General features: G+C 36.2%; 1 protein-coding gene across 3 annotated transcripts in view; it reads left to right on the forward strand.

Annotated features, from left to right (window-relative positions):
- The window catches only part of LRRK2 (leucine rich repeat kinase 2), a 67,170-nt gene that overhangs the window by 23,205 nt on the left and 20,459 nt on the right, over positions 1 to 23,506 (forward strand). For all 3 annotated transcript variants that reach the window (XM_065049010.1, XM_021300545.2, XM_021300593.2), the window contains 21 exons: positions 431 to 561; positions 1,513 to 1,657; positions 1,962 to 2,101; positions 3,451 to 3,579; positions 3,667 to 3,837; positions 5,491 to 5,746; positions 5,971 to 6,159; positions 7,621 to 7,739; positions 8,514 to 8,583; positions 9,043 to 9,263; positions 9,772 to 10,022; positions 11,165 to 11,313; positions 13,103 to 13,196; positions 15,095 to 15,281; positions 15,667 to 15,848; positions 16,367 to 16,596; positions 17,626 to 17,753; positions 18,995 to 19,213; positions 21,306 to 21,507; positions 22,157 to 22,245; positions 23,188 to 23,375. In XM_065049010.1, coding sequence (XP_064905082.1) covers positions 431 to 561; positions 1,513 to 1,657; positions 1,962 to 2,101; positions 3,451 to 3,579; positions 3,667 to 3,837; positions 5,491 to 5,746; positions 5,971 to 6,159; positions 7,621 to 7,739; positions 8,514 to 8,583; positions 9,043 to 9,263; positions 9,772 to 10,022; positions 11,165 to 11,313; positions 13,103 to 13,196; positions 15,095 to 15,281; positions 15,667 to 15,848; positions 16,367 to 16,596; positions 17,626 to 17,753; positions 18,995 to 19,213; positions 21,306 to 21,507; positions 22,157 to 22,245; positions 23,188 to 23,375 — 3,490 coding nt within the window. The remainder of the gene's footprint in view (positions 1 to 430; positions 562 to 1,512; positions 1,658 to 1,961; positions 2,102 to 3,450; positions 3,580 to 3,666; positions 3,838 to 5,490; positions 5,747 to 5,970; positions 6,160 to 7,620; positions 7,740 to 8,513; positions 8,584 to 9,042; positions 9,264 to 9,771; positions 10,023 to 11,164; positions 11,314 to 13,102; positions 13,197 to 15,094; positions 15,282 to 15,666; positions 15,849 to 16,366; positions 16,597 to 17,625; positions 17,754 to 18,994; positions 19,214 to 21,305; positions 21,508 to 22,156; positions 22,246 to 23,187; positions 23,376 to 23,506) is intronic.

Genomic DNA, 23,506 nt, shown 5'->3' on the forward strand with positions numbered 1-23,506 from the left:
GCCAAGTAAGAAAGGGCAACTAGTTGAGAGCTTCTCTATAGTGTCTCCTTCCAAAAGGAAGAGACACTCTGAAGTGGGTATCAGGAGCACCAAGAAGTCCCAAGGCTCAAAAAGTGATATATTGCAGCATATCTTAGCCAAAATTCTTTGGTATGATTTTGCATTTTCACAGTAAGTAACAAGCAAACATATGGTGAAATCGTCATTTCAAACACAATGTACTCACACTACAGTGTAAATCTGGAGGGACTCCGGTCTCTGTAAATACAGTATTCTGAAAATGTCATCAGATACAAAATACGCCCTCTGACTTAGCTGGTAAAACCTGTGTGTTCAGTTTGATTGTTGTATCAAGTTCATAATATTGGGTTAATACTGGGGGGGATATTAAATCTGTTCTTCTGAGAAAGGCTGTTTTCCATTGTTGCAGATACAAAGAATGACCCGAATGGTTCTTCCAGAGATGTGGGAGATGCTGCTTTTGCACTTACAGTAAAAGTTATTAAAAGCCAGTGTCTGCTGGAGGGGACTCATTCGTTGGTGCTTAATGCTTTGAACAGGGTATAGTTAAAACTTTATTCTGATTAATTTTGTCACTACTTTACACTCACAATCATAAATCATTTGTAAGTATTAATTCCACATTGATTTTCCTATTGATTTGATTGAAGTAATCTTAAGTCTTGTGTTTCATTTATAATTTGGGGCTGCTTCTTACTTTCTGTTGTGGAGTGTATTTGACAATCCTTTATACTGTAACTCAAAAAGATAATTATAAAAACAAGGCTATTTTTTTTTTTCCAAGCATTCAGTTTATTTCTGATTTTTTAGCGGACTTGTTTATGCATGAAAAGTGTCCTTATACCTACACCTCAACTACACACAGAACTGAGTGGTTCTTTACTATGGCTTTCATGGATACATACTCATTTTCTTTCAGCAGAGCAGTATTTCTGAATTGTCTGCATTCTTTTCACTGTTCAATTCTATAACTTTTTCCAGCCACTTGAGAACAGAATGATCAAAGTGCCTTGAAGGGGAAGCTGAAAAGTGAAAGGCTGAAGCAGATGAAGTGTAAACAAAGGAAGCACTGAGCACTTTGCACAGCAGATTAGCCTTAAATCCTAGTGATAGGAAAGATACAATTTTGTGGCCTTCGGAAGAATCCCACCTCTACGAGGTTTACAATGTTCACATGACCACAATCAATGGTTGTACTGAAAGTCTGAGGAAAAAAAATCCCACTCTCCATTACAAAACTAGCTAGGGAATATTTTCAGAATCAAAGCTGAAAATCTGGGGAGATTACGGGCAGGTGAAACTGATGGTTGAAAAGAGAACCTTTCTGAAATTGTGATTATTTTTATTTATTGTCACATCAGCTGTAATTTCTCATACTTTAAGAACAACAATCACTTATTCTTAAATAACAGCTTTAAGAACAAGCAACTCCTCTGTTGCCGTTGTAAGCAGAACAAACTTGATTTCATTTGATATTCATTTCTCCATTAGTTTATTGGAAATCCAAGCATTCAGAAGTGTGGATTCAAACTACTTGCTTCCGTAGCTGAGTGCACTGGTGCACTAGAAATTTTAACCCAGCAAGGAGCTACTGACACTGTGCTTCACACCCTGCAGATGTATCCGGACGAACAAGGTAGGGAAGGTACTTTGTTAGTTGAATACAGATGGTGTAGTAGGAGAGGTTTATTAACCACAGAAGCTGTAACATACCTATTACACGCTTTAGTACTGGCTGTGATGCAGGTTACGTGGCAAGAAAAGGGTGCAATACTGCCCAGTCCTCAGATTCATCCACTTTGTGGTTGTGCCTGGCCCTGTCATAACTTATGCAAATAACTTTCTGGAATATTGGTAGTATAACTCTACTTAGGTCATGGGTTTATTCCACTCAGAAAGTCGGAATAATCAACATTACCCATCTTTCTTTTTTCTTCTAGACATACAGTGTTTGGGTTTGAGTCTTCTACGCTCTTTGATTACAAGGAAGAGTTTGTGTATTGCAACCATGCATGTCCTGTCAACAGTTCTGGTTTCTACTCTGCGGCGATTTAAAGAGGTCACTGAAATCCAGATGCATGTATGTGTTATTTCTATATACAAAGGTGAAAGCCAAAGGGAAAACTTTAGAAAACTATTAAAATGTAGTTATATTTGAAATATAATTCCTAATTTTAATTACTTCATTTTGATTTTATTGCAATTACTAGATTAGTATAAGCCTTTAAAATTAAACCCAAATATTTGTCATAGAGATGGTTTTCTTGGAGGCATATCTTCAATTCACAATATGTAAGTGTAGATTTAGGTGTTTATCTAACACTTCTGAGATCTGCAAACAAGAACAAATTTCTCAGTTATGGTCCATCATTCAGGCAATCTATAACCAGTGAAGCAGTTGTCATTATAGTATCGATTGCCCTTTTTTGAAAAATAATAAGTTTGAAAAATAACTGGGTTCCCAGCCCTGTCACCAGCAATAAGCTTAATGCAGGAATGCTGTATTTACGAAGGATCTTCCTGGATCTTACTGTGTCAAACTTTGGACGTACTTCTGAGTATTGAAGGAGAATTCTTATTCTGCCTGCAAGCACGCATTCAGTCATCCATGTGTGGAAGTTCTCTTTCCTCTACTTTGGAAACTTTCCCTGTTTGTTGCCAGTTTCGTTTTTCTAGTGGAATGGAGCTTTCCTGTGACATCAGCTTCCTGTGAGAGATTCTGGACTTCTGTTCCAGATCCATATGGAAATGTCACAAGTGCAGCCTCCCTTCTTTAATGCTATTTTTCCCACAACCCTTCCAAGTTTAGCTGAGCAACCAGTGTAGAAAGAAATCAAAATAATGTGGTGGAAAAAGGAAGGTACTTAAAGTGATTTAGTCTCAATTACGTTTGGACAAAGAGTCTGTAATTTACCCAGTTCACCCTTCTAGATAGCTTGCAGAATCATGGCATAATTTTGTATTTCTTTTAGTTTTTAGAATCAACTGTTAAGTTTTTCATTTAGCCTAGGTATTATTTTCAAATTCAAGGATTACAGAGTGACACATGATGCATCTTCATCCCATATCCTTAGAAGGAGATCGTTTCCTCTGTGCATTTTCAGGAAATCACGGGTACATTTGTCACTGCCAGGCAGGATGTTGTCAGAAATTATGGTGCATAATTTGGCTTTTCAAAGTGTCAGTTAATATCTGTTTAAGTGGAACAGCCAAACAAGCATAAAACTACAGCTATATAAACACAGAGGCACCAGTTGTTTCTGCTTTCTCTCCTGATTTTGTCCAATTTGTGTATTATTGCATGTTTAAAAACAAGAAAAAAAAATAAAGCATGTATCTTTTGGCTGAAATTTTGTTTCATTGCGCAACTGGTTTTAAGATACACTTTTCAACACTGTACTTACTGCAATCTTCTTATTGTATTCTTAGGGATTTCATGCAATCTTGTCAATTCTTGGTTTGTCACCTTGTTTTGCAAAGCTGCTGATACATGAATCATTTGACACAGTCATTTTCTACCAGATGTCCATGTGTTTCACTGACCAGCGGGATCGACAGGTATCTTCTCTCTTTTGACAGCTCCACAGCCAAAAAAATTCGGTGCTTCTTTTTGTCTTAACTTTGATTGTTTGTCTTCCCATTTAGTTTCAAAGCCTGTGTTGTAGATGTTTTGCTAAAATAGCTGAAAACGATGACTTGAAAAATATGATGCTGGAAAAAGCGTGTATTGAGTACAATAGTATTATGGCTGAATGCTTACTTATACTGGGAGCTGATGTTAATAAGAAGACAAAGACAAACTCTTTGATCTATCAGGTAATATACAGAAATATATATAGTTTTATTGCTTTAAAATTTATGCTTTTGTGTTCCTTTTTATTTTTATGTACACATATATTTGGAAGAACACAGCAACAATACCCTGTGCAATCTGACTGTGACAGGAGTGGTGTTAACTGTTGCTGCTCATGGTCACTTCAGGCTCATTGGAACACCCTTCGCTTTATTGGAGGTCATAGGGTCACTGTCACCTAGAACGTGCCCACACTGCCAGTTCTGATGCAAGTTCACTTTGAAGTCCATCCTTTCTGATAGTTTACATTGTTCCCTTGGAAACCTGGGTTCAATCAATTTCTGACTTAGCTTTGGAGTGTCTTTGAGGAAGAAGACTTAAGCTCAAGCTTTGCAAACTTCCAGTCATTTTTTCTGAACTAATCATATGTAGATGGCCTCAAGCCTATTAGGGCTCAGTCCGAATTCAGCTCTTCCCAAGCTCTGTGAGGCTGAAGTACAGATGGGCCAGCAAGCAGCACTGTCCATAGACAGATTTCAGTGCGCTTAGTCCCGCTGTCTTCTAGACATGCGAAGAAGTCTGTGGCCAAAATGCCTGCCCTGGAATGGTGGACTTTTTCGACTTTGTGTTGTACTTAAAGATTAATATAGTGATCAGGTTTTGTGCTGATTTAACAGTTTTGGTTAGAGTTCTAAGTTGTTATTAGCACACCTAAAGTAGTATAACATCTTGGAATGTCTGCAGTCAAACTAGCTGCAAAGAACTTCATCCAAACTGGCCACATGCAGATCATCAACTCTTTGAAATATGTTGGTGTCTTAAGTAAGACCATAGGCAAACATCCCATCTGGATTCAGCCATGCCAACAGAGACTGTTCCCAGCTGCTTACAAGTGCTTCTTGCTAAATTTGATTGCATTTAAATTTTTTTTTTTGAGAAACGGTGTGTATGAACACTTCCTAATTTTGCTTCAGTGTTGAGGTTTTAAACCGTCTGAGGTCACCCCACCAGTCCTGCCTGAAACAAATTAGAAGTGTTTGCTTCTGCTGGCAGGGCTGGCTGGGTGATAAAGCACAGCTGAGTTTGGATCTGTCCATGGAGTCTGCGGTAGGCAAATCAGTGTTAGAGAAACACAGTGGAAATATTGAAGTGATTAGAACTATTTCTTAAAAATATTTGTGATATTCACAATCAACACTGGTCTATGTAGCAATGCTGGCTGAGAGACTGGAAGGAGTAAAGCTGACTGAAACCAGTGGACCTGAACTCCCTAGCACTAGGCAAGGCTTGTTGAGTCTCACCATTGTTGCCTGTTCATCTGATACCTAAATGGCATTGCAAAATAACCCTTAAGTGTCTTTTTTTGACTGAACAGATAAATCAATGGAGTTGCCATAGACTGCATGCAATAACCAAACTGCATAAATTACCATTCGCTGTGTGCACTCATGGCAGAAATTACAATTACAGAACTCAAGCATTTGTTATATTTTGGGAAAAAACTTCAGGAAAATGGGAGCACGCATATGCTCTGAGGGGTAGGGAATTGTGTAATTGAGAAAGAGACGTGATTCTTAAAAATACAACGAATCCACATTTGAGACAAGTCTCTTAATGCCGTCTGAGCAGTTCTCTGAGTACCTCACATATAGTTTTCAATTTTTTTTTCCTGTTAGGTTTGTGAGAAAGGAAATAATCCTAAATTGGTGGAATTGCTGTTAGCCAATGGTGCTCGAGAGCAGGATGTTCGGAGTGCCTTAACCATCAGTATAAAGAGAGGAGACAGCCAAATCATCAGCTTGCTCTTAAAGAAGCTTAGCCTGGATGTTGCCAACAGCAGTATATGTCTTGGAGGATTTGGTATTGGGAGACTAGAACCTTCCTGGCTCATTCCTTTGTTCCCAGACAAACTTACTCCATTAAGAAAACAAAGTGAGTATAGATAGCATTTGCTATATGAAATGTGTTAACATCTCTTGATGCTACAATGTAAGTGTTTTAGATCAAGACCTTAGGTTGAAAATCTCTTCATAGCATTCAGCTGATTATAGAAAGATTGCTAAACTTTGAAAATAAATCAAGTTATTTCTGTTATTTTTTTAAAGCTACTTGGATTTCTTGGACAATATGCTCTTGTTGGTTTCTTACACATACAGATGCAGGTTCAGCACTGGCAAGAATGGTGCTTAAATTCCAGATGAAGAATATTTCAGAGGATAGATCAAAAACCTCCTCGGATCTAAACTCCTCTGAAGATGGAGTGGATAAAAACTATGATTGGAATTTCATTTCTGACCCATTAGTGGACAGTGTTTTTCCTTTGAGTGATGACATTGATAGTGAAGGTAATTGCTTTTCTTTTTTCTTTTTATAATCCCAATCTAGTGTACCAAGCTAGACCATAGCCATAAATCAGTTATTTGTATTTGAGATAAAACTCTTCCCATGAAAACAATACCTTTATCTAAAATTTTGTTTGTGGTAACATTGGAAAATAGTTAATGATGTGTATGTGCTTTATCTACAAATTTAGGACTTTAAAGCGTTTTATTGAGTTATCCATTTAAAATTAGTTCTTCATGCATTCAGTTTCTGTAGAGAGAAAGAGTGGCATTCATCCAGCCAAATTTAGATAGTGACTGTTTTGATGTCTTGTTTCTGAGCTACTCTGGTATGCTGCCTTTATAGCCAATAGCAAGAAGCAAGTTCTTCAAGAGCACAGTTTGTCTCATCATGAAGTCAGGTGTATTGTGATCTAAAAATCCCTGGTCTCAGGGTTTCTGTTAATAGAGTGCGCACAACCAAGTCTGATATTGAGAACTATATTGTTAACAAATAAGGCAGGGGAAACAAACCCTATCCCAAAGATATCTAATTGATCAGAAAGTGTGAATGACAAGTCTGTGTTTAGTCCAACATCATTCTTGGTAACCATGTTAGGAAATCTGAATGCCTTTATCTTATAAAAAACAGCATTTCTGTCTATAATATCAGTAACTTAATAATAAGAGTAAGTGGCCTTAATTTACAAGATGCCTTTTGTTTGTTCAGGTGCCACTGTTGTTTTAGAACTATTGGATACTTAAAATCATCACAGATGAAGAATTTAAATTTTGGATTCAGAGAATCCTAAGGAATTTTTCTGGTTCTGTTTTGTTGTTTTCCTTTACATCATTCAGCACCATTTTTCATTTCTGTAGGACTGTAGCACAGGCATATAATACTGATAGGTACTATTTGTTGTCCCACATAGAAAAGTTGTTAAGTCATATGTAAATTATGTTAAAAAAATACAGGCTTTGCTAATGAGTGATTTTAGAAGCTTTAAAAATAGCTTTGAGGAGAGTAACACTGAATGGATCCAGATAACCCTAAATCACCAGAACCAGATTGCCAGTCGATGTTTCATTCTCAATAAATGTGGGAGTGCAAAATTATCTATTAAAATACAAACTTTTTATGTTTTAAAAAGTTATTTGCACTGGAGTAGCACAGAGATGTGTTATAAAACATGTATAATAATCCTAACCTGCTGGAAATTTTAAATCATAAAACATCAATGTAACAAGCTGCAGGTCACATTTGGGGTGTGTCAGGTTAGTATGGCCCATGTACTCTAACACATGTTGACAGTATTCTTGGCCTATTGCACACACAGTTGACCAGTGAGATCCTGCCAATATTGATGCTTTTGAAATGTTTCTCTCCTTTGTATGTTAGCATCTACATTACAGTTGAATTTGGAGCCTCATCTTTAAATATATTTGCTTACTTATTTGTCCTCCTGCGTTATTGTTTTGGACTAGGAAGTGAATGTTCACTTTTTACAAAAAAGAAGTCCAATTCCATTGCAGTTCCTGACTCTTATAGGGAAATGGCATTTCAAAGAGGTTCTCCTACTTTGCCGCGACATTCCTACTCTGTGGTAAGTCAGATCTTTATTCATTCCAGGCTTCTTAAAGTCTGTCTGTGTTGCCTACTGCAAAATTGTTAATAATCAAGCGTTAGGAAAGGTCATGTAAGCATATGGGCTCTTGTCTCACTGTTGGCATTTAATATTTCCTTCTGTTGCTGTGTAATTACTGTGCTCCAGATCACTGTAGAGATGAGAGTTTATTTCAGCAAAAATTTATGATCAAGAAAAAGTTCTTGTGAATTGCTTGTATTTCTTGTCTGATGTTCAAATGCAGACACAGAAACTGTGGGCCTATTCACAAAGATTTACCTACCCTTTAGTGAAGCCAAACTTCAGCATGCTGCTGCCATCAATGAAGAGAGACCGATTCCACAAGAAGACATAAGAGGACAGATCAAAGTCAGGTTCTTTGAAAGGAGCTCGTCTCTTTCCATTGACTGTAAAGGGAAACTGGAGAGATTGGCTTCCCTAGAGAAAGTTCTTTTTTGTAATATCCTGCTCCATCCCATCACCCCATCTTAGTGAAAGTCATTTTAGGTTGCCAAAAAATGCACTACTTCCATTGCACTTTAAATCTGCTGTTCTTTCATATTGCATGGATCACTAAGTTTTAGAAAGACTTGACCTATTGTTATTTTTAGTTGAAAGGTACAGTTTCTTTGTGTTACCCCTGAAGTTCTGATAAAAAGAAACCACAATAAAAAGAAATGTACTGAATTCAGGTCATTTCAGGTGTCTGTATATATCCATAACTGTTTTTTGTTCTTTTCTGGGATTTTCCAGGGACCTGGCTCAGATTACGAACCATTAATGAAACAAAGAAGAAAATTCTTGCCTTCAGATGAATCCCCCAGTAAGTAAACTATACAATTAAACATATGTAACAGATTTTTTGTCTTTAATGATTTCAAAAGCATAGTATGCAAAGATTTTAGTCAGATTATGTGTTGTTTACAAAGAAGAGGATACATTTTGGAATACTGAAGTGGGATACAAATAATGTATATACAGGGAAATTTTATGCTGAACTTCACAAATAATTTATGTAGAATTAAACAGGCAGGGAGATTCCATGAGTGTCCTTATGACCTTTCAAAAGCTGCTTCTGTTGTGCAGTGCATAAATGACCATCTCTTCCCTACTGTCTTACAAATTTCTGTCTCTTGATAGAAGTTGTCATGGATTTGGATATTAACCAATATCAAACCATTCACTGTCCTCTGCATCTTTAGATCCCAAGTTGATTTATCTTTTATTTTAATTATGTGATAAATGAAATCATACTATTTTTCCAATGTTTTTGTTTTAATAGAAGGCGTCTCAAAATTTTCTCCACATATAAGACCATCAGACAGTCTTTCTTCATTGATCTCAGAGAAAGAATATATTAAATCACTAGATCTTTCATCAAATGAGCTAGAGAACGTTGATGCCATCAGCCAAAATAGCTGCTTAACGAGTCATCTGGAACATCTAGAGAAACTGGAGCTCCACCAAAATGCTCTTACAAACATTCCAGAACAACTGTGTGAAGTAAATCTGTATAATTTTATGTAATACAAGTTGAGTTCAGTTACAATAAATTGTTTGTCTCTAACAATGTACCCATAACAATACTGCTTATTAATATGGGTGTGTATTTTTGCATGCTTCATACATTCACTCAATTTTCATTCAGTGGATTTATGTTAAGATAGAAATAAAAGTATTTTCATGGAACTGTTTTAAGTCATTTCCCGCAGGGAGCTGCTTGAGGACATGCTATGTTGAGTAACATAATAACTGGAGGCGAGAACTGCAGGCAATTCATATCTGTTTAATTTTATGAAACTGAACTAATTAACTTTGAAGAATACTTTATATTTTCTTCTGTAATAGAAATATTATGGGTTCATTGGTATGATTTATATTTTCTGGTATTTTTCATAGTGAGAGAAATATAAGTAAATTAATAAATTGTATAAAATGTAACTCAGTGTAAAACCTATAAATTCATCTTTTCATTTAACTTTTTTTTTTTTAAATTATCCTTTTCTTTCAGAACTTGAAATGCTTGATGTACTTGGATTTGCACAGTAACCGATTTACTTCTTTTCCAACTTACATACTGAAAATGAATTGTATTGCAAATCTTGATATCTCTCGAAATGACATTGGACCTTCCTTTGCTTTGGATTCATACCTCAGATGTCCAACTCTAAAGCAACTCAATCTCTCATACAATCAGCTGGTGTGCATTCCTGAATTTCTTACAAATGTTGCTGAAAATCTGGAGCAGCTATTGCTCGAAGGGTGAGTAGCATTAGTAAATAGACTGCAGTGTAACAGACATAACAGAAAATCATACGCTTGTTATCCAGAAGGATGACTGTTATAGCACGGAAAGGATTGTTTAGTCTGCAGTGAAGCACTGACATTATCTTCCAAATGTGCAAGTTGCTACAATTTTCAGTGTTGTATTACAAAGTACATGAGCATATCTGTGGGCCTTGACAGAATCTAATAGCTTTGCAGCTTCAGTAACATACTAAAAATGCAGTTCAGCATTTTTCTACTGCCACAGTATTCATCCACAGGATGTCTGTGTTGTCTAACATAGTCAACTAGATTTTCTGTATACAGAATACAGTTTCCACTGTGTTTCATAATCACCACAGGTTTTTTGGAAGTATGATTCATGAAATTGCATTTATTGGTATGGATATGGTTTAAATGACAGAAGCAAAGAAAATATGTTTGTTTTGTTTCTTTGTTTTTTACCGGCACTTTTTAATCATATATGTTAGTGAACTAAATAATTCAGACCTAAAGGGAATTTTTAAGAATGCTGTTATCGATTGCTCTGCAAACTTCAGATACTGTCTTATTCATCTCCCATAATTGATGTCAAATAAGGTGGTAAGACTTTTCATATGCAGTCCACACAGAATGTGTTACCAAAATAGGTAACTAAAGCAAGCAGTAGTAAATATGTGAATCAAATTTAGAAAAGCAATGTTTTAAATTCAAAATCCTGTTGCATTTCTTCATTAGCTTTATTTTGAACTTTATTAGCAATATTACCCTTGCAAAGCAGTGTTGCATGGTTCTTTTATCTCTGTATTTTCAGGATCTTTGTCTCGTTCTCTTCTGGTATATCTCTGGTAACCAGAACTACTCACAAATGTGACAGTTCTCTTTGTGTGGGATTAGGCTGCAGTAGCGAATCAGGAAATGACACCTTGTAGTACATTCTGACTTTTGTTCTCCAAATTAATTAAAACAATCGTAACATCAGTCATGTTACTCCATGTTGCCACATGTACCAGTGTTTTTGCTGATAAAAGTCTTATTTTTGGTTAACCAGTGTAAGGATAACATTGTCAGGTTACTCTTTCACTTTTTAGCTAATAGTTTCTGAATAACACATTTTTTTTTTCTTCTCGTTATCACAGAAACAAAATTTCATGTTTGTGTTCACCCATATGCTTGAAAGAACTGAAAATTTTAAACGTTAGTAAGAACAATATTTCATCCCTTGCTGAGAATGTTTTCATGGGCTGTACAAAACTGGAGCAGTTCAACGCCAGGATGAATGCTCTTGGTAAGTATCTGTGAAAATAGGATCCACCTTCTAGAAGCCATTCCAAGTCACAAAATTCCTCACTCCCCAGCATTTGGAGTCTTGGGAGAACAGAAAAATGTCTGCTTGTCCTGTTTATCCAGTTCCCTAAGCATCAGCTTTTGATCAGTGTTGAAGCACTGTACTTCCACTGGGGCTTGATGGACATTTGATCTAACTCAGCATAACTCACCTTGTTTTTACAATTGTAGCGGGTGCTATGAAAATGCTTAAGTGTACTTGAGATTGTACATACTGTTGGGGAAAGCGCAAGACAAAGGAAATCATTCAAAGTTAGCTTGCAAATCTGGTACTAATACAGGTTTAATAGTAAACTGAAATATATATCAAATAAACATCCTGGCCTGTAACAGCACTAGTGTGGCCAGCAGGACCAGGGCAATGATTGTCCCCCTGTACTGGTGAGGCCACACCTCAAATACTGCGTTCAGTTTTGCACCTCTCACTATAAGAAAGACATTGAGGTGCATTGAAGCTGGTGAGGGGCCTGGAGCACAAGTGTGATGAGGAGCAACTGAGGGAACTGGGGCTGTTCAGCCTGGAGAACAGGAGACTCAGGGGAGACCTTATCGCTGTCTACAACTACCTGAAAGGAGGTTGGAGTGTGGAGATTGTTGGTCTCTTTCACCAGGTAACAAGCAACAGGACAAAAGGAATTGGCCTCAAGTTGTGCCAGGGGAGATTTAGATTGAATATTAGAAAATATTTCTTCACCAAAAGGGCTGTCAGGCATTGGAACAGGCTGCCCAGGGAAGTGGTGGAGTCACCATCCCTGGAGGTGTTTAAAAGACATGTAGATGTGGTGCATAGGGACATGGTTAGTGGTGCACTTGGCAGCGTTAGGTTAACAGTTGGCCTCAGTAATCTTAAAGGTATTTTCTAACCAAAATGATTCTATGATTCTAAATACTACCACACTATATATCCAGTGTTGTGAATAAGACAGAATGTTTGATTCACTTGCCTGAACGCAAGTGTCATTTGAGATGCCCTGATGTATCCCACTTAGCTTTCAGCTTCTGGTCCAGAAAAAGCATAGCTCCTATGTTGTATCTCCAAGCCATGTGCAGGTATCTGAGGTACCACAGGGCACATCGCCTTCACTAGAACCCAGTGTTCAAGCAATAAATTGAGTCCAGAGTGTGTTTCAGTGGCTTAGCATATTTTATGCAAAGGTGTCAAAATTAATTTACCTATGGAAAATTCCAATTACATAAACGAGACTTGAATAATGCTGCTTGAGTTCATAAGTTATTGTCAGAATTTATTTCTGTCTTCAAGACATAAAGTCTTCCACTTTGAAATTATTGCCACAGTATTTTGGAATGTTGCCCTTACACCTGCATTAAACACAGCTACACCGTTAGTGTAATTTTTATATGCATAAGACCCACCACTCACTGGCTGAATTATGGGAATGTTGTGTATACTGGCAATATAGTAAAGGTTAAGTAAAATTATTTCAGTGTTTAATGCCAGTAGGAGATTAAATGTAGTAATATGTAATGTGATAAAAGCCAATCCATTAACTCACTTCTAAACTTATTTCATTTGGGGATTTTAGTTTTAAATAAGCTTTAAAATAAAATAAAATATTCAGATTCTGCCTTTGGTAGCTTATACAAACACCTGTATATAGAAGATGATAGACTGACCTTTTGGTCCATCTTTGATTTTAGAAAATTCCAGTCTTAAAAATAATGTAAACAGTTCTGAAAACTAATAGGATTAACCTCTTTTTCTGCTTTAGAAATAATACCTGACTTGTCATCCAGCATAACAAGCTTAAAATTATCCCAGAATTGTTTTATTAACATTCCAGAAGCAATTCTTCTTCTGCCACAGTAAGTTATTCCTTTATTTTTTGAAGTTAATCTCAAAGTCTTGTTGAAGAAAATGTTATGGCAAGACTTCTGTTAAGCAGAAAATTCTTCATGTTTTACTGGTTTTCAGGAAATCGTCTCTAACAGGGTAAATCCAAAGCCTAGTAGCTTTTAACTAAAGCTACCGTATCAGTCACATTTTCTTCATTATTTTGAGAAATTCTGTTGCTCAGCTTCAAATCATTGTAACTGAAAACATATTGCTTGACTGCTGAAGCTGACAGTTCTCGCTGAGAAGACCAAAATGAATTTGTTACTATCTTGAAACCAACAGTAAAAAGATACTGGCAATTTGTCCTTTTCAAGAAGTTCTGCAGACTTCTGCACAAGGCTACTGAGATTAGCTTTTCACTTCCCAAATATCACAAGATATTTATTCTCAGAGAATAAACTTCCTCTAGATGGAATTGTGATAAAGATGCATGTGACATCAGTTTTGCTATACCTTCAAAGCATTGCTCATGAGACTTCTGCTTTTTTTTATAGAAGTTCCTGACCTTAACAGGTCACTAGAATCAGATTGTGAAGGGAGTGCTTGGAAGGGATGATCAAATCAGTTACTGGTAGATATGATTAGATGTTAGTGCTGATGGCACCATGGGGAGGGCAGATCCACAGGTTTGTGGACTTAGATAAATCACATTTCCATACAGCAAGTCATTATTAACGTGATATTACACTGTTTCGGCATGCTAACATTTATATTCACAGCAGCAAATTTAATGAATGTGTTGAAAAAGGTGCAGCTTTCAGGTTCTACGTCTCCCAGCCCAGACAAATGAATCAGGAGTTGCAATGATTTTTTTCATGCTTTATGTTCCATAGTAACATAAAGACCATTTGCCCAACAGATGACTTACAGAAATGAAATGTTCTTTTTTATTAAGTTCTTAAATACATACGTAGTTGAACTATATAATTTATGCACGTACCATAGAAACAGTCTGATAAAAGAGTGAGGTATCTGTACCCTCTAATGTTAGTGTCCAGGTTAGGAACAAGAAAGAGTTCAGATCACTGCATGAGGATCCATAGCTTATATGTGGAATCTTGGGTTCTAGAAAGTTGATAATACCAGGAAGTTCACCATTGTTTTTTTTTTATTTGAAATTTATTTTAAAAGCACATGAAAATGCATATTAGTATTATGTTAAATTGCATTTGCCTTTTTAAATACACTTTTTCTGGTAAGTTAGACTGCATGTAACAGTGTCCTCCATGGTCCCACACTCACCTGTAATTGGAATCCTGAGCTAAATTCTGTTCTCTGTTACCTGGGTCTAAATGTCTATTTAGTATAATATACATTTATAAATATATATGCAAATATAAATACAACTGTAACTATACTGGTTACAGTTGAATGACTGAATATTTGCACTACAGGAGTGTGAAGCTTATTTATCTGTGTCTGCTACTAAACTGACCAGAGCCATGCATGTCTGCAAATTGTAGAAAGAAGGAGGAAGGGGACTATTAGCACAATACGTACACTTATTTAAAGTGACTCTTCAATTTACTGTCTGAAACATATACACACAGCACAGTGTGGATGTTTATTTTCATGACCAGGCAATTTCCTTCACAGACAAATATACTGGAAGAATATTATACTGCATCAATCATATGTGTATTCTTATCATTTTTTCTGAGGTAATGAACTTATAATATCATCTCAATTACTTTTGCTCATAGAAGAAGTTCTCTTTCTTCTTCCATCTACATTCCTGTCAGAAAACTAACTGTTCTTATATCTAATCCATTTGTTTATTTATTAAATATTAAAAGAATTCCAGTTAATCTCAGTTTTATTGTTTTCATTTGCTAACTTCTTCATTTTTTTATTTTCATATTTGTAGTTTGCGATCAGTAGATTTAAGCCAAAACAAGATCATAAGCCTGCCGGGACCAGTGCACTGGAAATCATTAAACTTAAGGGAGCTGTTATTTAATCATAATCAAATAGATGTCTTGGACTTGAGTGAAAAGGCTTGTGCATGGTCTAGGCTAGAAAAGCTACACCTGTCCCACAACAAGTTAAAGGAGGTAAAGTGTAAGATTCTACCTAAAGAAAATTAAATTCCTTTTCAATTGAATGCAGTTTTTCAATGTTCATTTGATTTTCATGTCACCTCTCATATCATTGCGAATTGTATTAGTAAAATGGAATGTAAGTGCGAATAGTACTTCCTGTGAATGAAAATCACCATATTCTTTTAAACTTTTCTGTCTGGAATGTGTCATATGATCAGTTTGTATAATTAATTCATTATGAGGTCCTTTGTCTACTGGTATGGGATATTAGGCCTGTTTATTAAAAAAGGTTAAACTGCAGTGGTAAAAATAACACTTAGTTTTGATAAATATTTAATGTATTCATGCTCATACGTTTTTTAATGTTTAATTGCTCATTAAGTGTTCTTTTATTTAGATTCCTCCTCAAATTGGCTTCCTAGAGAACTTGACTTCTCTGGATGTAAGTCACAATCCTGATTTGAGATTCTTTCCAGATGAAATGGGAAGACTGTCCAAAATCTGGGACCTTCCTTTGGAAGGACTCCATCTTAATTTAGACTTCAAACATGTGGGATACAAAGCCAGAGACATTATCAGGTTTGTTGCCATGTTGTTCTTGAATATTCTTGTTTTGCTTTTTTGGGATATGCAGTAAGCATTAAAAACAACAACATATCCTTCTAAAAAGAAGTGCTGGTTTGTCATATGAAATCCAGTATGCTGCTCTATGGAAGGTATCATATATCAAATCAATACATAAAAAATAAATTATAGCGATTTAGACTATAGTAGTATTACTTCTTGAATTTGATCCTTCTATAAACCATGCAATAGACAGTGCTTACCAATTATTTCTAATATGTTTCTTGTGTTCCCAAGTCCATTGCTCAAAGCACATTTTTGGGTAATTACAAAACAAAAAAGAGACGCATTCTGAATTAAGCTTTAACTTTCAAATCAGAAATTACAATGGACTGTTAAATTCCCAGAAATATCAAGGAGATACTGAAAATTTGAAGAAAATGGTATGGTTTTAGTTTTTTCCTTGGTCTTGAGTTCTTTTGGTATTCTTCTTCATTATACACTTCTGTGAGTTCTACAATTTTCTATGCCAGATTTCTTCAACAACGACTGAAGAAGGCTGTGCCTTATAACAGAATGAAGCTCATGATTGTTGGAAACACCGGCAGTGGGAAAACTACCCTGCTACAACAACTAATGAAATGCAAACGAACAGAATTGGGGTCTCCAAAAGCTACAGTGGGCATTGATGTAAAAGACTGGATCATTCAAGGGAAGGGCAAAATGAAGAAAGAGCTTATATTAAATGTGTGGGATTTTGGAGGTATTTCAAGATCTTATTGTTCTTTACTTTTGTCTTTTCTAGCACCATAATGCAATTCTTACAGTCAGCCTGTGAAATTTCAAATTGTGGACAGTAAAATCATGCAAACTTATACCAAAAGTCAAGTGACTGCTTATAAATTAGTGAATTCTGTAAACTGGCAGCTAATCCCTCAAATTTAATATAAAGCCTCAGGAATTTCTCATCACCAAACATGGTCTGACCACTAATTTCAACCATAGCACTCTAGAACTGTCATTTCAGAACAGTAGGAAACTGCTTATAATCACCGGAAGAATCGTCTTCCACTCAATTGTTTCTCTCTCATTTACAATCTGGGTCTCTCTACGCTCTACAGTGTCACTGTTTCCTGAAGTCAAAGAAAACAAAGCACTTAGGGGGAATCTTTGAACTTTGGGCTTTTGGAAAACCTAAGATTGGGGGACTCCAGAAGCACTTCTAAATTTCAGGCGTATTTTAGGCTATAGAAAAGTCATTTTTAAGCATTGGTCTGTGATCACTTAAAAACAGTCTATAAATTTCAATGGATATGCACAGAAGGTCAGCACTCAAGCTGAATGTCCAGCTGCAGTTGTGATTTTAAGTGCTTAGTCGTGTAAACTAAAGAGTCATATTTTGAAGTTGCTGAAAGGATAGGAGAAAAGGATGGAAAAAGGAAGGAAGGGAAGGAAAGAGTGAGGGAGAAGTTCAGTATTGGAGTTTTAAAAGGATCGTAACCTTTCAGTTTGTCTTTGCAGCAACCATATTTATCCAGTTGATAAATCTTAGGCTTCTTGATTTAAAACCAGCGTGCATATTTCAACATTACAGTTCAGTCAATGAGTTACCACAGAGTACCTACCTAAAATTCATAGTTGTTACAGCTTTCCTGTCAATTTAGATAGTTTTCCGTAAACATTAATTGCATTTGTGGATTAGTGATCTGAGAATAAGTGTTCTGCTGCCTTTTTGTGATCTGAAGATGTTCATTGAGAGAAGTACTAAACAGTAGACATTTTTTATCATTAGGACAAGAAGAGTTCTACAGTACCCATCCCCATTTTATGACCCAAAGAGCTTTATATCTTGCTGTTTATGATCTCAGCAAAGGACTAGCAGAGGTGGATGCTATGAAGCCGTGGCTTTTTAACATCAAGGTAAGCCAAGCCGTAGATAGGTACAGAATGGAATTCCACTTCCCAGGGGACTGTTGGTGAACAGCAAATTAACCACAAGTACTTTTAGAGACGGGAAGAGGAAATAAGCTCTCCAGCAAATATTAATAAAAAGGATGAAGCAAGAGCTGAAACGCATCATATGCTGGGTATGAAAATATCTGTAGACATACAAAGACATAATCAGCACCATTTTGTACTTAAAATGTTACAGAGTGATGTGCAGAAGAATCATTTCTATGTTCTGCAATATTTTGAATTGACTGATTAAGAATAAGAAAGGAATTATTAAAGGAATTATGAGTTAAACCTGTTTGGATTTTTTTACACTACTGTAAATTCTGGGAAAAGCAGAATTTGACTCATTTAAAACTGACTAGATGCAGGTATGAAATCATGCTGTTAAGTGTATGCTTAGCATCCTATTGTTAATAGGAATGATTCCAGGACTATCATAGGGAAATTGGTCTGAGAATGTGCCTGTATGTTTTTCTTTTGCATTAAGTGTTTTATTTGATGGAACCACCCCATAGTGAGCATTGTCTTTTCCTTTTGTATGGTGGTTAGCTTTGGCTGGACAATACAATTACTCAAAGATTTTGCATACTGATCCTGTTTGTTAAACTTATATTTTTCACTCTTTTCACCTTAAGCAGTGATACAGGACTGAGAGTTACAGTCAGTTAAGTGTTGATGAAGGCCATTTCTGATATGTTCTTTGCTATCCTGTACTTGCTGGTTTTCATTGCTGTACTGTTCTGATGATAGCAGAACACCCTTTACTTCTACATTTTGTTAGGCACTTTTAATGAAAATAAATGTTGTCTCTGTATTTTACTGACAATGTTATTAATCTGCAAAGTATGAAATCAAGATCTACAATGCTACCTTTTAGAAATATCTGGGTTTTTTAATATTTCTATTTTGAAATAGACTGCTCTCTGTATGTTAAAAAATGTGTCATATTTGTAGGCTGATACATTTTTACTGCTTTATCCAGTCAAGGCTATTATAAGGGATTGCAGTTTAAACATTTAATAAAGGCATGAAATAGTATTTCAGATTGCAAACTTCTTTAAAAGAGGTGTATTTTAAGAGGGAAAAAAAAAAGTAGCTTTTTTCGTTGTATTGATTGACTAAATTGATCACATTTTATATGGATATGAAACAATAACATCAACATTTACAGTTGTGTTCATCAAGTGTGTGGTTCTTACTAACAGGCTCGAGCTTCAACATCCCCCGTCATTCTTGTTGGCACTCATTTAGATGTTTCTGATGAAATGCAGCGTAAGTCCTGCATGACTAAAATTACTAGAGAGCTGCTGAATAAGCGAGGCTTCCCAGCAATCCAAGATTACCACTTTGTGAACGCTACGGAAGAATCCGATTCCATTATCAGGCTTCGGAAAATCATAATAAAGGAGAGTCTTCACTTCAAGGTAAGCTACGTACTGCTCGTGATGTAGAAAGCATCCTAGTTTTAGTTAGGTAAATACATTTTTAAACATTTAATTAAACACATAATTAAATACATTTTTGGTGTGATTGCAAACTCATCTTGCCTTCTATAAAATGTTACAGCGAAATAATGAATTAAAATGAGAAGTTTTGTTTTCATTTAATTTTCTACCAAAAAATTAACTTAGTAAAAATCTCCGCATTGTTTTCAAGCACTAGGGCTATAAATAGAATATGTAATTAAAAATAGGCCATCTTTTTCATTTTAAGATAGCTGATCAATACCTGGTTTTGGTTGGATGGCAACATGTAATTGCAATTGTAAGTATTGTGAGATTTCAGGGGACCAGGAAATAAGATTTTGTGATTTCTGGCAGCAAACTTCTTCTCCATTTACTGTTTTCATTTTACATGCTGTGAAACTATTCCTAGAAAGAGGACAGTGAATTAAAGCAGGAAAAGAAAACCCCTTGGACTGAATGATCCTCCTAAATCAGAGCATCTGTACTTGTAGTTCTGTTGTCTCCAAAGTCATCCCTATCACCTATTCCCTGCTGTTTCCTTGGCCACAGCATGAAGCTCTAAGTGTGATTGACAAAAGAATATACATATTTTATTTTTTTTGTTTTTACAATATTGATCATGTAAAGTGTCATAAGATGTCAAAGAGATAAGGTGATGTCCTGCACTACTGAAGTCAATGGCAGAACTTCATATATCACAGTAGACCTCAAATTTCTTCTGAATTACTGCTCAGAAGGTGCTACAGTGCAAATGCTGTATTTATGAGCAGCCTCACGCTGGTGTGTTACAAATGAGAGACAGAGTACGCACACCTCTTGTTTCTCTCTCAGAAACTACCAGCTTAGCCACATCCATGATCTGCCCAACTTCATTCCACGGTCCAAGGAACAGCTAACCAGGGCTAAGTGGCACCGAGTGGGGCGTTTCAGGTGGAATGGGTAGATTCCACGTCTCATACATCAGTTGGCATGAACCGAGCTGGTGTTTGCGAAGATACATGTAGCCCTATATCTCACTGTACTTCTACAACACTCAGAAGTTCTGCTTTTGGAAAATATTTCACTCTTAGGTACCTAATTTTTTTTCCTGTAACATCCACATCTCTTGTAACTTAAACTGATGTTTCAGGTAAGGTAGCCTGAAGGAAAGGAGGTAGTTTCCATGTAGACGCTTTGTGAAAGGAGTGTTACAAGGTACCTGCTTAGAAGTTAGGCAAGTGTTCACCATTCTCATAAAGTGCTCTGACTCTTTGAAATTACACAAGGTACTAATTACATTTTTGACACGGAAAAATGCCACAGTGCATTGATGTTTAACTTCTTTGAGAGGAAGATTACAAACTACAAGGCCAATTTGGAAATGTTGGGAAAATTGTTTACTGTTTCCTCAAAAAAATGACTAGCTCAGCACCCACCGAGAATGAAAAACCTGGCCAGGTGCTAGATAATACTGAAAGTCATTTTTTCCAGGAAGAAACTCAGGCTCAGGAAACAGGGGCAAAGCACCTGCCTGTGTTTCCCTTAAATGTTACTAACCTGACCAAATTGATTTCTTCCGCTACTTTTGACCACTGACTGTCAGCAGTGGAGACTCTTAGATGAGCTACGGCCCTTTTCCCCACGGTTTAGCTAAAGACATGTCTAGAGATACTATAGATTACAAGAGGTATTGTTTTTTTAATCATGTACCTATTGTCTCTTGTTAACTTGAGATGTGTGACATAATCTGTTAATACGCTGAATGTTTTCTTTTTACTTCAAATCAAAGTTTCTCTTTGAATTTCTCAGAAGACATATTTTTTATTTTTATGTGCATGTAATATGGAAATATTTTCTTATTTGTTAATTTATATAATTAATATTTTCATATTATAATAATGAAATAATAATTAGTTACATTGACCTTTCAGGAGCCATGTTAGTCAATAAAGGAGTATTCTTGTTCCTTCTTGCTGCTACTATTGAGTGGAAATCCCCAGCTAACATCTTAGTTTTACTGTCTGCATTTCACATAAATGAATTATTACATTTAAGTTTATTAATTATACAGATCAGAGATCAGCCAGTGGTTGGTCAGCTAATTCCTGACAGCTACTTGGAGCTGGAGAAGAGAATTTTGCTGGAACGTAAAAACGTCCCAGTTGAATTTCCTGTGATTGATCAGAAACGCTTACTGGAGCTGGTACAAGAAAGCCAGTTACAACTGGATGAAAATGAACTCCCTCACGCCATTCACTTTCTGAATGAATCAGGTAAAATATTGTCTTTGGTGTATGTTTGCTAGCACCTGGGTGCACATCTGCAGCAGACAGACCTGTACACATTTTTAAATCTTGCGCAGGATTGCCACAAAGTGTTGAGCTGAAATGCTTAAGCTTGGATGACATTAGTTTGATAATCCAGGTTGTTATGTCATAAAGTAATTCCATGATATAAAGGATCACTACTGTATCAATATATGTATCTTATCCAACCTTGAAATCATCAGACCTGCAAGTTAGCACAGTTTCTGAAGGAATGTGCAATTGCTGTAATAGCTTGAATAGAGTGGCAGTTAGGTGAATATGTGTAACAGCTTATCTCAGTGCCATACAGACTTCATATGATAAATAATAAACCACACTTCATATGATAAATAGTAAACCACACAGGGCATAGATGCTTGGCCAAAACCCAAATCAGATTTCAATTCTAGTAAAACTTCTGAAAATAAAGGTAAAGCTGAAGAAACCTTGATTGCATTCTACTCTACTGAGATATTGACATAAATTCAATAGCTGAATTTTTAATTCAAGTGGCTTACGTCAAGTCATGTGAGGAAAATAACCTAGAGTGGGGTGTTTATTTTGCTTAATGTGGAGCTTGAGAAATGTATTGCTAATTAAAATATTCTTTGTGCAGGAGTACTCCTTCATTTTCAAGACCCAGCACTGCAGCTGAGAGATCTGTACTTTGTAGATCCTAAGTGGTTATGTAAAATCATGGCACAGGTTAGACTCTGTTTATTTTTTGTATCTGAATTCATGGAAATTTTTACCTTGTCTCAAACCACTGTACCTTACTAGTGATTCTTCTTCACTCTTTCTTTACTGTTTAATGATTTAGAATTGTCTCAGGGCTCCGATTGGTTTAACTGACTCTTTCTGTTTCCTTTGCTTTCTACACAACTGTCTGTCTCAGTGGTTCTATGTTCTTACACTGTAATGTCCAGTGTAATTTAAACTGCACTGGACACAAGAATACATGTAGAACAGAAAAACTCCAGGGATGCAGAGTAATCCTGTAATATGGCGCAACAGGTTGAGGTGATAACTGGAACTTTGGTTTAAAGGAGTAAGAATGGGGCAAGAAGGGTCATGGTAAGCTTGTTACTGATGGGAAAGTGAGTGATACAGATTCATATGTTGGGATGAGAGAGTAGCAGCAGACTGACTGCTTCAGTGAAACCATCATTGATATGTTGATCTAGAAACACTCTCAAAATTTTCTATATATATTCAGATTTCCTAACCTCTGAAACTTTACCTTTCATTCAGTGCAGGAAATGGGATAGCAAAAATGTAAGTTTGAGCTTTTAAAGCTGGTGGGATTAAGAGTGAGAAAAGACTTAGAAGATCAAGATCAATATGCTTGTGTGAAGTGCTGATATCAAAAATCACTGTACACAGGCTCCTTTCAGAGAACATGTTCACAAATAAATTTCCATACAATTTGGAGCAGTGAATGTTACTGGAGAATGGTGGCACATTAATGGCTTGGACAGGCAAAATGTTTTCACTGCTGTCTTCTTGCTGACTAGTATTATGGAAATGTTTGGTTTCACTGTGAATCTGGGTCCATTTTTCCACCTAAATGATAGGCTACCAAATATTGCAGGAAAATGCAATCTCATCATGACTGCACACCTGAAATTGTTTTACTTTTTTTGAAAGATTCTGACCGTGAAAGTGGAAGGCTGTTCTAAATATCCTAAGGGAATTGTAAAGCGTTCAGATGTGGAAAAATTCCTTTTAAAGAAGAGCAAGTTTCCTAAGATCTACATGTCACAATACTTTAAGCTTCTGGAGAAGTTTCAGATTGCTTTGCCATTAGGAGAGGACCAACTACTAATCCCAAGCAGGTAAGAAAAGAGCTCACCTCACAGATGAGAGCCATAGAGATCGATCAAAATAAAAACCTCCCATCAGGCTAACTAGTTTAACTGATCATCAAAGCAATTTGGTATATGAAAGCATGATATATACTTACTAC

The sequence above is a fragment of the Columba livia genome, chromosome 1 (assembly GCF_036013475.1).
Source record: "Columba livia isolate bColLiv1 breed racing homer chromosome 1, bColLiv1.pat.W.v2, whole genome shotgun sequence".
NCBI lineage: Eukaryota > Metazoa > Chordata > Aves > Columbiformes > Columbidae > Columba > Columba livia.